The sequence below is a fragment of the Lissotriton vulgaris genome, chromosome 12 (assembly GCF_964263255.1).
Source record: "Lissotriton vulgaris chromosome 12, aLisVul1.2, whole genome shotgun sequence".
Classification (NCBI taxonomy): Eukaryota; Metazoa; Chordata; class Amphibia; order Caudata; family Salamandridae; genus Lissotriton; species Lissotriton vulgaris.
In genome coordinates this window covers 460,043,947-460,057,888 of record NC_141700.1, presented here as the reverse complement: position 1 = coordinate 460,057,888, position 13,942 = coordinate 460,043,947, and the positions used below count along the sequence as shown (strand labels likewise).

At 48.4% G+C, this 13,942-nt stretch overlaps 1 protein-coding gene across 2 annotated transcripts in view; it reads right to left on the bottom strand.

Annotated features, from left to right (window-relative positions):
- Positions 1-13,604, bottom strand: part of LOC147676775 (zinc finger protein 777-like) — a 623,696-nt gene extending 610,092 nt beyond the window's left edge. Inside the window, exon 1 of one of the 2 annotated variants that reach the window (XM_086945208.1) lies at positions 13,175-13,604. In XM_086945208.1, the coding sequence (XP_086801334.1) occupies positions 13,175-13,195 (21 nt within the window). In that variant the 5' untranslated portion in view covers positions 13,196-13,604. The remainder of the gene's footprint in view (positions 1-13,174) is intronic. The other variant, XM_086945209.1, reaches the window with a different exon arrangement.
- Between the last annotated feature and the right edge of the window lie 338 nt (positions 13,605-13,942).

The following is a 13,942-nucleotide window of genomic DNA, read 5'->3' as shown; positions in this document are numbered from 1 at the left end:
CTCTGAATGTGTTTCATGCATCATGGGTAATGTGTTCTTGTGTATACCCCTAAATGTATTTTATTCTTAGGTGGTTGTTCTTTTTAGTACAGGTGGTCCTAGTAAGGTCCTGGTTTCTGTTACCAGTGGATACTGGTTGTGATCTTTTTGATTACCATTTTATGTTTATTATTTCTTATTCCAGAAGTGCTATATCTGATTCTGACAGTGGCCCATGTGGCCCTGTCTTGTAAATAATCCCTTATGAACGTTGCCCGTGCCATTTGGCACAATGTACATGTGTGATTTTATCTGATGTGTTTTTACAATACAAAAGTTATTTTTACATAACCTTGTGTGGAGTTCCTTTTGTGGTGTGCCTAGTATGTTGTTGCTGTTGTGCGCTGGCGCAAATGCTTTACACATTGCCTCCGAGTTTAGCCTTACTGCTTGTGCCAAGCTACCAAGGGGGTGAGCAGAGGTTATCTTGGCGTGTGACTTCCTTGCCCTGACTAGAATGGTGGTTTCTGCCTGGTTTTGGCGTCAGCCTTAGCCTACCAGAAATAGCCAGTTCTAACAGTCCCCTTAAGCCTTTCAACCACTTCAGCCCGGTGCAGTAGTGTGTCGTGCAGTTTCCAGGAACGTGTTGTTCGGGCAATCGGGGGAGGGCGAACACCGCCATCACGGGGGAATGGTCAGACAGGGACGCAGGCGCGATTTCAACCCCCGTAGCGAGCGCATGTAGAGGGGAAGAAACTAAAAAGTGATCGAGGCGTGCATAGGTCTTGTGAGCATCAGAGTAGTATGTTATCCCTTCTTGCCCGGGTGAAAGCTGCGCCACAAATCCACCATACCCATGTCCCTTAGTCTAGTGAATCCCTCTATAGAGAGTGTACCGGCCTGCGAAGAGCGCTGCCCTGACCTGTCCTGCAAAGTGTCCGTCACTAGATTCAGATCCCCATGCACCAGGATGTGGCGGTCAGGCAGTGCGGCATCCTCCGTGAGGGCTGTATGTAAGAACTTCTCTTGGCCTTCATTCGGAGCATAGATAGAGCATACCGAAAAAGTGGAGCCCCCTAGGGAGAATTTATAGGACAACAGCCGCCCCTTCATTTCCACCCCTTTCTGCAGCACCTTCCCCCTGAATCGTTGGGCCACTAGTATCGCCACACCGGCCGTCTTAGTGGGAGATGAGGAGTAAAATTGGTGCGGAAAGCAGCGAGACCGCATCCTGGAGCAATCTTTCTGTAAAAGGTGTGTTTCCTGCAGCAGACAAATGTCTGCTTTGGAGGCTTCCAGAAGGGAGAGTATCGCCTTCCGTTTCACCGGGTAGTTAAGTCCTCGCACATTCAGCGTGAGCACCCTCAATTCAGTCGGGGGCATGGGTCATTCTACGGGGAACTGGAGCCCCTCTAAGTTCTGTGTCACTTGTTAGCCAGAGCCTCCCTGATTGACGCGGTCTGCTTAGCAGGAAGTGTCATAACTCACGCTCCCTACCTGTAGGAATGGGGGTCACCCAATGCAGCACCAAAAACGTCTCCGGACCTGGAACCTGCCCATCCTCCCACACCCTCCCCCCTACCCAACAGAGCCCCTGAAAATAAGAGAAAGAAAACCATAAGAAAACCAACAAATCGAAACATACTTATTGTCCATCATCCGAGGATGATTGGTGAAACAGAAAGAAAGAAGCCCACAGGTGGAACAGACGATCCTCATCCGCTATCCCCTGACGTCCAGCAGGGTCTTCTTCTGGAACCAACGGTTGGTTCCCTCCGGCACCTTTCAACCGCCCACAGGATGTGGGCTCAAGACGGTGTCCTCACGCGTCTGTTGTGGCCTCTGTCACCCTGGCCACGGACGCCACTGCTGCCCCCCTTTTGCGCAAGGTGTCCGAGAGATCCTGCCTCGTTGCTGTTGTCTGTTCGCCGACCTTCTGCCATTCTTGGGAACGGCGCCGTTGCCGGGAAGGGGAGACATTGGTGTCAGTCGGGTTGTTAGCTGGGTCCAATCCCAAGAGTTCGCAGGCCGCCTCTAGCGACCGAATCTGAATAAGTTTGGACTTCCATTTAAAGATAAGTCTGAACGGATGCCCCCACGAATAAGGTATCCCTTGCTCTCGTAGGAAGGTAGTGACTGGACGGAAGTTTCTGCGTTTAGCCAGGGTGGAGGCCGCAAGGGTTGGTACAGCACAGGCCGATGATCACGAAATTCTAGGGGAGAGTGATTGCGCGCCTCCTTCAAAATTCTTTCTTTGAGCTGATAATCATGGACACAAACCAAAATGTCCAGAGGCGGAGCCTTGGGACCTCTCGGAAGGCCAACTCGGTGCACTCTGTCCATCTTGATTTCCCGTACCTCCTCATCGTTCAGGACGTGCCGGAAGAGTGCCTCCACGTAGTCTCGCAGGTCTGTCCCCTCTCCTTTCCACGGTACTGCCCGTATCCGTATGTTATTCCGACAAAACCTGTTCTCCAAATCTTCCGTGTGCGCTTGGAGGTCAAGGTTTTGCTCCGTGAGGCGTAAGACATCTTGCTGTAGCCGGTGCACATCTTCCGCGGTGCCCAAGTCATGCTCCTGCAGCGTCGCGACCCGCTCCCCCACCGCATCCACATCACGTCGCATCTCCCTCAGGTCCGACGCTAGCTGGGAGCGTAGCTCAGTAATGTCCTCCTTAATCGCTGTAAAAAGCTCCAACATAAAGGCTTTGGTGGCTGGCGCGTCAGGGTCGTCGCAGCGTGGAGTTTCAGCACAGACCGGTGACGTTGACGGCTGTGTGCCTTTCTGGGCGCTTTCCTTCGGCAACCTGTCCTTTTTGGGCCTATTCGCCACCACGTCGCAGCCTCCTGACGGGAGCTAACGTGAGGTGACCCAAGGTCCGTCCCTGTGTCCTCGCAGTGTATCTCGACACTACACTTCGAGCGCCAATATCAGCCAGCATGGGGTGTAAGCGGCTGCTGGGGTCCACGCGCCGACGTCACAGGTCGTCGCAATCCACCTCTGTGGTTTCGGCGTATTTCAGATCCATGCCGCTCCGTTCCGCAAAAGGCCAATGTGGGGGGGAGGAGGCGGCTCCGGAATGCAGGCTGCCTCACAACCAGCGTGGAATCAGGCCGCAACGCTAGGCCCTACACTTCCCGCTTTAGACCTGGTCAGTGACACGCTTCATAGGTCTCCAGCCCCAGGCGCAATGCAATCGCCCTAGACCCCGTAGGCCTCACCTCTCCCTTGCGCCGTCCGGCGATGCTCCACTGTGGTCCCTGTGCAGGCCCCGCGGTCAGAGTTCCGGGGTGCCCTGCGCGCTACCATTGCCCCGGCTGGTAGGTCTCTGGGCCCAGACCCCAGGAAGCCCAAGCCCCGTCCGCTGAGTTGCGGACCGAAAAAGGGGAGGGGGGGGTCGTCCCGCCGGCTGCCCTCTGCTCTGCCGGGTCGGAACCTCGCCTCTGCAGGATTGAGGAAGAGGGCGGTCGGCCACCTCCGGGCACCCAGCCGCATGTCCGCGATGCCGAGCTTCCCTCGCTGTCTCCTGTAATCACTGGCCGGGGGTGGAAGCGCCAATTCTGTATTTCCTGTCACTGGAGTATCGGGCAGCCCGTCAGGAGCACTACAGGCTCCGCCCTGCTGCCACGCGACCCCGGGGATGCGCAGATCGCACAGGCCGTACCTCTCCACGCCTGCGGTGAAAGCTGTCGGGTCCGGAGAACGGCGCCGCCCAGGTCTCCAAGGTGCTTCCGGGCCCTCGACAACCCACCCGGACCATAGATGGGCACACTGCGGGGAGCTATTCAAAGCTGTGATAGAAATGGCACCGGAGGGACCGAAAAGCGCGTCCTACTCCGCCGCCATCTTGGCCACGCCGAACCCTACACTTTTGAGATAGACTTCGTCTAACTGGCCTAGATGTCGGAAGGCCATCCGGGAGGAACTGCATATATGGAAGGGCATCCCTCTTGCTTGGTTGGGATGTATCAATACCATTAAGATGTCCCTTCTACCTAAGATTCTATACCTCTTCCAGACCCTGCCCACCCCAATACCACAAGCTGATATCCTTGCACTACAACGTGACTGTACTAAATTTATATGGGGGAAATCCCGACCACACTTTTCTAACAAGATTTTAATGCTGCCTCGGGACTGGGGTGGACTTGCGTTCCCCAACCTTTTGGAATATTACTGGGCCTGTCACCTTCGATATATAACGGAGTGGGTAGTTTCCGAAAGCAAAAAAACTTTGGTTCCACCTAGACCAAGCGGTATCCTGTAGACCTTTGAGGGACCTGGCTTGGCTCCCGGAAGGGGTGAATCCCGCAGCGCCTATATAGCTACCCCTACAAAGACAGTTCTAGAGATTTGGGACAAGTTAGCGGTTTCCAGGGATCTGACTGCATTCCCATCCCTTAATATACCTATAGCTCGTAATCCTATGTTCCCCCCAGCATTGCAGCCTCAGGCATTTAGTAGAAGGACAGAGGGTGAATGCTGTGTTATTCAGGACCTCTTTCAGGGCGGTGACTTCCTCACGTTCGAACAATGTAGGCAAAAGTTTCAACTCACAGGGGGGCATGTATGCAATATTACCAGATACGTCACTGGCTTAGCTCCCAAACCTACATCCAGGAAGCCACTAGACAACTTACTGCCTTCGAAACCCTGGTTCGTACCTTCGAGGGATCGATGGGTCTAATTTCTAATACCTATACTGTCTTACAGCATTCACAGCGACCCACGTCTAATGGATATCAGACGCGGTGGGCTTCAGACTTAGAAGGGGAGATATCTCCTGAAGGGTGGGCCCGTCTATGGCGGGATATTCCAAAGATATACCAGAGCATGCCACAACGCGAGTCAGCATATAAGTTAATGATGCAGTGGTATTACACCCCAACCCACCTAACACAAATGTTCCCAAACTCCCCTCTGACCTGGTGGATGTGCCAGAAGGATAGAGGTGATTTTATTCACATCTGGTGGTCATACCCGAATCTCACGATGTTTTGGAAGGAGGTCCTCAGCCATTTCAAAGAGGTAGTGGGATTTCCTATTCTTCTTCCCCGTCAGTCATGCTTTTAGGCATTAAGCCCTCAACACTAAATGCTATGACATACACAGATTGGCGCTTGATTCACCACTTGCTAGGAGCGGCCAGACAGTCGATAGCTTTATTCTGGAAGAAACCACCCCCTTCCCCTATTGCCACCTGGTTTCTCCGACTGTGGAACGTCTTAGTCCTTGAACTGCTTACCGCCTGCATTAAACATACGGATACACGTTTCACCCAAATTTGGCAGCCCCTTATACACTACTTCGCTATGTCCAGGCATTCCCGGTTGGTACCCCCCAGACTTTGGGGTTTGCAACTGTTTGAAGACTCCCTTGTATCATACTCTAGGGGCCAGAAACCGGACTCCCCGGAATGATCCATCTAAGACAGACAACCTGGCTTTCTACATTCTGATGACCCCCCAGCTCCTGCCCCAGAGTTTGGTCCTTTTCAGCGCATCCTTCCTTTCCTCTCTTCTTCTTAGTGTGAATCGCACATTAAGCCCATTTTTTACTTTATTCTTTATATATATTTAATGACAGCTCCCAGTTGCTTTCCTAATTAAAGGACCCCCACAGTTAAAGGGCAGAATTTAGACACTGCGTTGTCATGCACAGAGCGTCCCCAATGCTTCCACTGCATCACTACTGATAAGCTCATGTTTAATATTGGGGTTACTGGGAGCCTTGTGTGTTCACTTCTAAACTTGTACTTTTCTGTTTTCCCTGGAATTGTTCTATTGTCAAGATAAATGGAGATGGGGTTCAAGCGAGCTTCGTTCCCCCCACTGTAATATAAGGTTACTATGTAAAACCGGATAGCGTTTCGCATGGATTAGATCTCGATATGTTTGCTTTTGCTAAGTTGTTATGCCATGTACCATGGAATGTGGGCTTATTCAATGCTTTCTTTACAGGGACATAAGTCTTCAATTTGTTTGGTTTGTGTTATTTGTCTTATATTCAATAAACAGACTTTACATTAACGCCTTCGCTGCGGCACGAATTTCGCTGCGGTGTGGGGGTGAGCGCGGCGCTTCCATGCTCGAGACGGAACCACACCGTCATGAGTCACGGGCGGCGTGTGCTCATGATGGCGTGGTTCCGACACAGCCCTGCCCGCTCACTAATTCAGCCGCACAGGCAGGGAATTAGCGCCACATGGGCGGAGCAGCAGCTGCATGACGGAACCATGCCGTCATGATCACACACCGCCCGTGGCTCATCACGGCGTGGTTCCGTCATGCGCACGCATGGGGTTAAAAAAAACGGCCAGGTGACAAACATAGCCATATCAGGAGTTGTGGCCTTCGGGACACTTTCTTTCATTTTGCCAGCCCTGCTAAAAAGTAGTGCTTTTTAGCAATTTTATGAATGTAGTGACCCTGCTTTCCCTCCTTTGAGGTTCTGTTCTTGCTGTACTCCACTCCTCCCATCTTGCCCCTCCTTCTTTGGGGTTCTGCCCTCTCCCCTTTCCCCTCAGCAATTCCTGTTCTCACTTGCTTTGAGGTCTCACTCTCATCCCCCAGAAGTTACTTTGCGGGGATTCTTACTGTTCCGCTCCTCTACCCATGGCAGCTCTCTCTCCTATTTCTTTTGGGTCCTCATCTCGTTCCCCCAATCTTCCCATTACGCTCCCCTCTCATTTGGGCTGGGGGCCCCCTTATTAGCAGGTCCTACCACATATTGCTTTGGTATCTTGCTGTCCACCACAGCCTGTACCGCCCTCCTTAAATTGTGGCATTGCACCCCGTTTCATTAAGCACCCTCAGGGCAGAAGTCTCCCCCTTGGCACACCTGCCCCACTGCGCAGAGGCTTCTGGGAGTCCTGAGTGGGTGAACCAGAGTTCAGGCTAATCCTGCCCACTGGGTAGTGCGAGCTCTTCCGTGCTTACTGTGTTCTTACAGACCCGGCTCTTAGCTGAGCCATGCCTCTGTTTAAACTGTTGTTACAGGCTCAGACCTTAGCAGAACGATGCCTCTGTTTACACAGCTTTCAGAATCAGCAGAATTATCCCATCCATTTACTGTATTCTTACAAGCTCAGCTCTTAGCAGAACTATCCCTCTGTTTACACAGCTCTTACAGGCTCAGCTCTTAGCAAAGCAATCCCTGTTTAAACTGTTCATACAAACTCAGCTCTTAGCAGAGCTTTCCCTCTGTTTGCAAAGCTCTAACATGCTCAGCAGCTCTTAGCAGAGCTTTCCTCTTTTTACACACCTCTTACAGATACAGCTCATAGCAGAGATATCCATCTGTTTACACTGCTCTTACAGGTTCAAATTTTAGCAGAACTATCCCTCTGTTTACACAGCTCTTAAACAGCCTCAGCGCTTAGCAGAACTTTCCTTCTGTTTAAACTGTTTTAAGAGACTCAGCTCTTAGTAGAGCTATTCTTCTATTTACTGTATTCTTACAGGCTGAGCACTTAGTAGACCTATCCCTCTGATAATACAGCTCCTACAGGCTCAGCTTTTAGCAGAGCTATAACTTTGTTTACACTGTGCCTACAGACTCATCTCTTAACACCTTAGCTGCTTAGAACGTTCAGCACCCAGTGCTGAACGTACGAATAAAGTGCGCTGGCCCGTCGGCCAACGGTCGTGCGCAGCACTGGGGAGGTAGCGCTCGCGACGACCGTTGGCCGACGGCAGCGCTTCAGGGGTTAACAGAGCCATCCCTCTGTTTACACTGTTCTTACAGGCTCAACTCTTAGCGGAACTATCCCTCGGGTTACTGAGTTCTTACAGACTCAGGTCTTGGCTGAGACATACTTCTGTTCTTACAGTTGCAGCTCTTAGCATAAATATGCCTCTGTTTACACAGCTTTCAGACTCAGCAAAATTATCCCTCTGTTTACTGTGTTCTTACAGACTCAGCTCTTAGCAGAGTTTCCCCTCAGTTTACACAGCTCTTAAAGGCTCAGTTCTTAGCAGAGTTATCCCTCCGTTTACACAATTCTTACAGGTTCAGATTTTAGCAGAACTATCCCTCTGTTTACATAGCTCTTATAGGCTGAGCTCTTGGCAGAGGTACACCTCTGTTTATATGGCTCTTAAAGGCTTAGCTGTTATCAAACCTATCCCTCGCTTTACACTGGCGAAGAAACGTAGCAAAGGGGGGGAAGATAGCTCCATTCCAGGTTTAGGTGGATGGGTTTACTGCGCTGCACTGGCGGATGAAGTAACTTGTCAGCCTGCGTTGTGATAAAGTAACTGATCATCAATATGTCAGAGGGGACTCTAATGGATGGTAGTAGTTCGTACCACGCTCATCACAACCTGCACAGCTGTCATCATTGGTCAGCCAGCCTCTAGCTGGACTGCCTTGCCCGGTAAAGGATGTACTTATACCACGCTTCACAGTATATATTCCAGTTGTTGCACACATCCCCACCATACTAGATCCATATCCCCCTGAGACTATCCCAAACATGTACATCTAACTTAGACTGCCTCCCTCCCCAGTTGATACAAACCACTTAGTACATTTTGCAACAATATCACCCCAAAATTACTCTAAACATGCTCATCTACTATTACTCCAGGACGTTCTCTATCAAAATTAATCTACATTGTCCCCCGTCCTACCAAGGGCACTTCACCCCTAATATGCCCCGTTCATTCCATCCAGTTACCTTGCGACTAACAAAGGCCACCACTGCCAAAAGTATCCTCACTGTAGCACTTTTTAGGTCTTGCCTACACATCGGTTGCTGTTATTTACATTTAAGCTATGCATTTGCAGAGAGTGTGGTCTCTTTCGTGGACCTCCACCCAACCCCTGTCTGCTCTCTGGTGCACAGTACTTGCGCTATCCTTATTTTTACTTATTACACCACAGAGGTGCCATTTTGGTTTGACCTGATCTAGTGGTTGGAATATGGCTCACTGCACACAAGCCGGGAATTGCCACAGACGTCTATGTCCTTGCTTCACATATTTAAGCACTCACCACCCAATAACTAACGGGTGCGCGGGAGGTGTTCATATGTATGATTTCACTGTATTACTAGCCGCTGGTACTCTTTATTTTCATTTCAACCTTGTACTCGTAGAGAGTGGATGTCCCTGCAGACTCTTTCGTTGACCTCCACTGTTGTTTTCAACCCACCCACCCTCCTCCCACCCCCTCCCTACTCCCGGGTGTTTCTATCCCCCCTCACCCGCACCTCATTTACACTTTCCTTAATTTATATTGCTCAACTGCTCACCAAGCTAAAATACAAAAAGAATAAACACATATATAAACACATAGGCAAAACCTAAAGGATTCACCATGCTTGTTTCTTTCTCTGTTCTCCAGCCTTTTTGGAGGATTTTCAATCATCATACTGCTAATCGACAGCAGTATCATCATCATTTCTCCTGTTCTGACAAGTATATCAACAACATGGAGAGCTCCTATCCAGATGAACAAAGCTGGAGAGAGAGTCTAGCATGTACTTGGGACATGCTTGGCTATCTGAACTCAGAGAGTACTAGATGCTCACAGTTCACAAAATAGATGCTACACAATTAGAAACTGTGATCTGGTGCATACACTGAGCAACTGACATCACTTTGGACTTACATGTGGAACAGTACTCAGTGGCTTATCTTGATATGGAAGCAGATATTCAACCTCTGAATGAGTACCAAAAACAATGCCAAACAATGCAGGTGTCCCGTCTAAAGGGTGCTACCTAGGACAGGGCAGAGACAGGGAAGGGATTCCAGACGATAGAGAGTGCTGCTGCCAGACTCAATCTTGACCTCCCAAAATGAAGCCACATCATCGTCCACCTCATAAACCTCGACAGGCTACCCATTTAGTAGAGATGCCAGTTCAAGATCCTGATGGACGCCTACAAAGTTCTACATGATCAAGGACTGACCTACATCAACCACTGGCTCCGCTTCCATCAGCCCGTAAGACAGCTATGCTCCTCCTCGCTAGCCTGTGTGCACACCCCCAACATTCATCGCAGCATCTGGGGTCGCTGCCAAAACCTAGAACAACCTGCCGCTTCACCTTCAAACAGCTTGTTCCCTGGTGGACTTCAGAAAGAGACTGAAGACCTGGCTTTTCGACAGAGCCCCTACAGCCTCAATGCCCAGATACCCTTAGGGATGACAGTGATGCTATACAAATCCAGTTTGATTGTTATCACCATTGGCACTTTTCGATGCAGCTCTTTATGAGTGGCTTGACTCGCTTTTGTCCTTTAAGTCACCTGAGGAGAAGCTGCAACTACTACTGAATGCCCAAGACAAGCAACCAATTGCTGGTCCCTAAAATACATTGACTAATGACTATGAACAAGCTCTCTGTGGTTTTCATAAAGATCATATGTATACTGCATGTGCACCCGATGATGTTGACATGTACTCTGATGAGGAGTGAACTCAACAAGAAAGTCGACCAACTGCAACAATTAATTCCGTAAACATACCACAAAATTCCAGAATGAAAAACATTCTTTGTATGACTCTGTTTAAAGTTTGCGTTTTTTTTAGAAACTTTATTTAAAGTATTACACAATAACAAGATACAGGTGTGCAATAAGAATCATGGAGTCATACATCATAGTGGTTACAGTTCTAGGGATTGGTCCATCCACAATTCTCCCCATTCCAAAAACAATGGCCAGGTATAAAGGACATTTAAACCCCCTACCCTTCAGATCCTGCCTGGTTACCGCCTACTGATGCACTTTGGGAACCTGTCTGGAGACCGTCAGGCAGTAGGTCATGGCAGAGCTCCATCCAAAACCTTAAATCGTCCTCTAATTTCTCATTGCTGCGACACCTCTTAATGTGCACCTCCTTAGCTAGTGTCCATTCACGCACATCTTGTATTCATGCCGAGATCTCGGACGCCTGCACCCCCATCCACACAATTGCAATTCTGCGCTCTGCTAGCACCAATAGTAGTTGCTGGAGTCTATATGCCATCCTGCTTTGTTTTTTAGGTTTTAGTATCAACCCCAAACTGCAATACGTGGGTGCCAATTGCACTTGTAGATTCACATGGCCTCTAATCAGCTCCACTACCTCCGTCCAGAAGCTACTGACCTCAGGGCATTCCCAAGCCAAGTGCAAATAGCCACTTCCTCGTGGCACCTAAAGTACGAGTTGGACCTATTGGGGTTCCATGCGATGTATTCTCTCGCGGGTCATGTATGTGCGATGCATATAATTGTAATGGATTAACCGGAATCGTGCTGCATTTTTTTTTTATCGCTTATTTTTCATCTGGCTCATTACTAGTATGTTCTGTTATACTAGATAGTCAACAAACTATGCAGTGTGTCTCTTCTTCCTAAGAAATTCTAGACTGCAAGTTGCTCTGCCTTACATGCTCTCTTAGTATAGCGCATAGAAGTAGACGTTCGGGTGTTAGGTTCTAGATGACATTTGTAATGACATTTTAACAATGCTAGAAATGTTCAATTTATTCTCATTATTTACAACGTCTTCTTGCTGTTTTTATAATATTCTGCGTAGTTGTTTTAGATGTACTGAGAAACAGACTATTTCTGTACTAATAAAGACTTTTAACTTAAAAGTGTTTATTCTTCTTAGTACAATGTGTGTGATGCGACAATACCTTTACAGGTTTGTTAGTTACTCAAAAGCAATACTTCTATGTCAATTAAACATTGAATAGTTCTTTTCAGGGCTACAATAATCTGTCTTTCACATTCATCGCTGGTGTATTGAACCAAATTCTCCTGTAGTTGGGAAAGCACACCTTGCAGAGTTATACCAAATTCGCAACTTATGCAACACTCAAATCCTGCCAAGGTCCAGTCTAACATGAGCATTGACTACAATTGGTGCCTTGTGCTTTTTGGCGCTATTTTCACATAAAGCTTGCACACTGCGTAAAACCCTTGAAAATTTGAGTCACAGTCAAATATTATGGTCAGTCCCCTGTAATATTTGAGCAACACTTGGATGACATGTTATTTTCTGGAAGTTTATTTGAATCCATATCAAGTGAATTCGAAACAATGATGCACAGGCCTTTTCCAGGTGGGGTAGTGTCACTATGGCCCACATTCTGGAAGGCAACATGGAACGCAGAATAGCAGGCAAAAATGCTGTGCTGGGTTGAGTGTTGGTGAGAGAACAGGAGAGAGCCATATTCACAGCGATATGGCTCTACCCTCTCCTCTCCCTAGCGCTGGTGCAGATTTCAGCTGCCTTGAGCCAGCGCATACCTCAGCGCCATAGTACTAGGGTGCATTCCTGAGTCTACCATAGGTTTTTTACAGGAAGGGTACCCTTCCTGTACAAAATACTATAGCTAGACAAGTGAAAACACGTTTCTTTTTATGTGTGCTGTACATTGCAGCAGACATGCAAAATCGGAAAAGAAAGGAGAAATGAAAACATTTCTCTTTTTAACAGCTGCTTTTCAGTGACGTTAGTTTTTGGTGCTAAACCCTGTCTACTAATTTTAATAGATAGGGTTTAGCATCAAAAGGCATGGGTGGTTGCAAGAACGCCCATGTGCCACCCATATAACGCCCCCTTGACCAAAGCAATGCAAAGCAGAGTTTTGCGCTCCTTTGTGTCACTTTTGGTGATTTCTCGGCTCAAAACAAGTTTTGCACTAGAAAGTGAATCTTGAAAAAACAATTTCTGCTGCTAACTTTTGTGACGCTAACCCAGCACAAAATGTTTGAGCATCTCCCCCATAGTATCAGTCAGAGTTTCACTGATGAGATACATATATGCCTACTGTGAATACATTTTTTTCTGTTTTCAGAGTTTTATGATGTGCAAATAGTGAATAAGACTAGTCATGTTCATCAGTTCCAGAGAGGTTGAGTGGGGAGGTATTCTCAGTCACAGAAGTTGATGATCTCCTCTATTACGCAGGCAAGCAATATACTTGTGTCAAGTGTAAAACGGCATTGTTTGTGCGGCTGCTTGCATTTATGCGCAGCGTCTGTAAACCTGCCCATTCATCCATAATTATATTGTTACTCTCTAGGATATGAATTAGCAACACGTGGCTCCAATCAAGGTTGGCTATCACACTTGTATCTTGGTGTTGAAGGAAAAGTGCTCACCTCCCAAATAAATACATGTACATCGTAAATCCATACACGCGCCTGGGGGTGTTCTCCAAATGGACCCCTCCCCGTGCCACAACTCACCTCTTTATTCAGCTGTGCCATTTATCCCCTGGTAGTGATTACTACACGTTCGGATTAGTGCCTGAGATGGAGCTGACCAGCAGGTCAGTATCAGGGATCGGACACCAGACAAACAGCTTTGTCCCTGTGGCTTAAAACAATTAGAGGATAGAGTAACGCCATGTCTGATGCACTGCACATGCCCAGAACAAGGGACGCGGCGATCAAAGCATGCTGGACGCTAGCGCCGATTTATCTCCTGCATGCCTGTAAGTAGAAGACAAAGGAAACCCGTCTAGTGTCTGATTATGAATCTATTTTTGCTCAACACGATTGCGGACTTCCTGGGTTGGCACGAGGCTCTCGTTTGACCATGAAAGAAAACAAGCCTCCCTGCTGAGACGAGTACGTTATTATGGTCGCGCATGCCTAGCTATACAGCGTACCCAGTGAACGCTTGCTTGGTTGCTGCTCAGTGGAAGCCGGAGGCCGGTGTTCTAACTATATTTCCACCCCCGTCGTTTTGTACACCCCTACGTCAGAGGGGTGCCGATTCATGCAGGTTCTGCCTGTGTATTCGTGCCGCCCCCGTCTTGCTGTGCACACCCTACGCGTGTCACTCACTTTGCGCATGCGTGCTTCGGTTTATAATTTTTATTTAGGAGTTTTTATCTCGCGTGGACTTTACCCGAAGGTGTCAGGAATATATATATATTTTAGGCACTGGGATGATTACTTTGTTTTGCCAGAATCACTGTATGACGAGCTGATACCGAGACTCGAACCCTG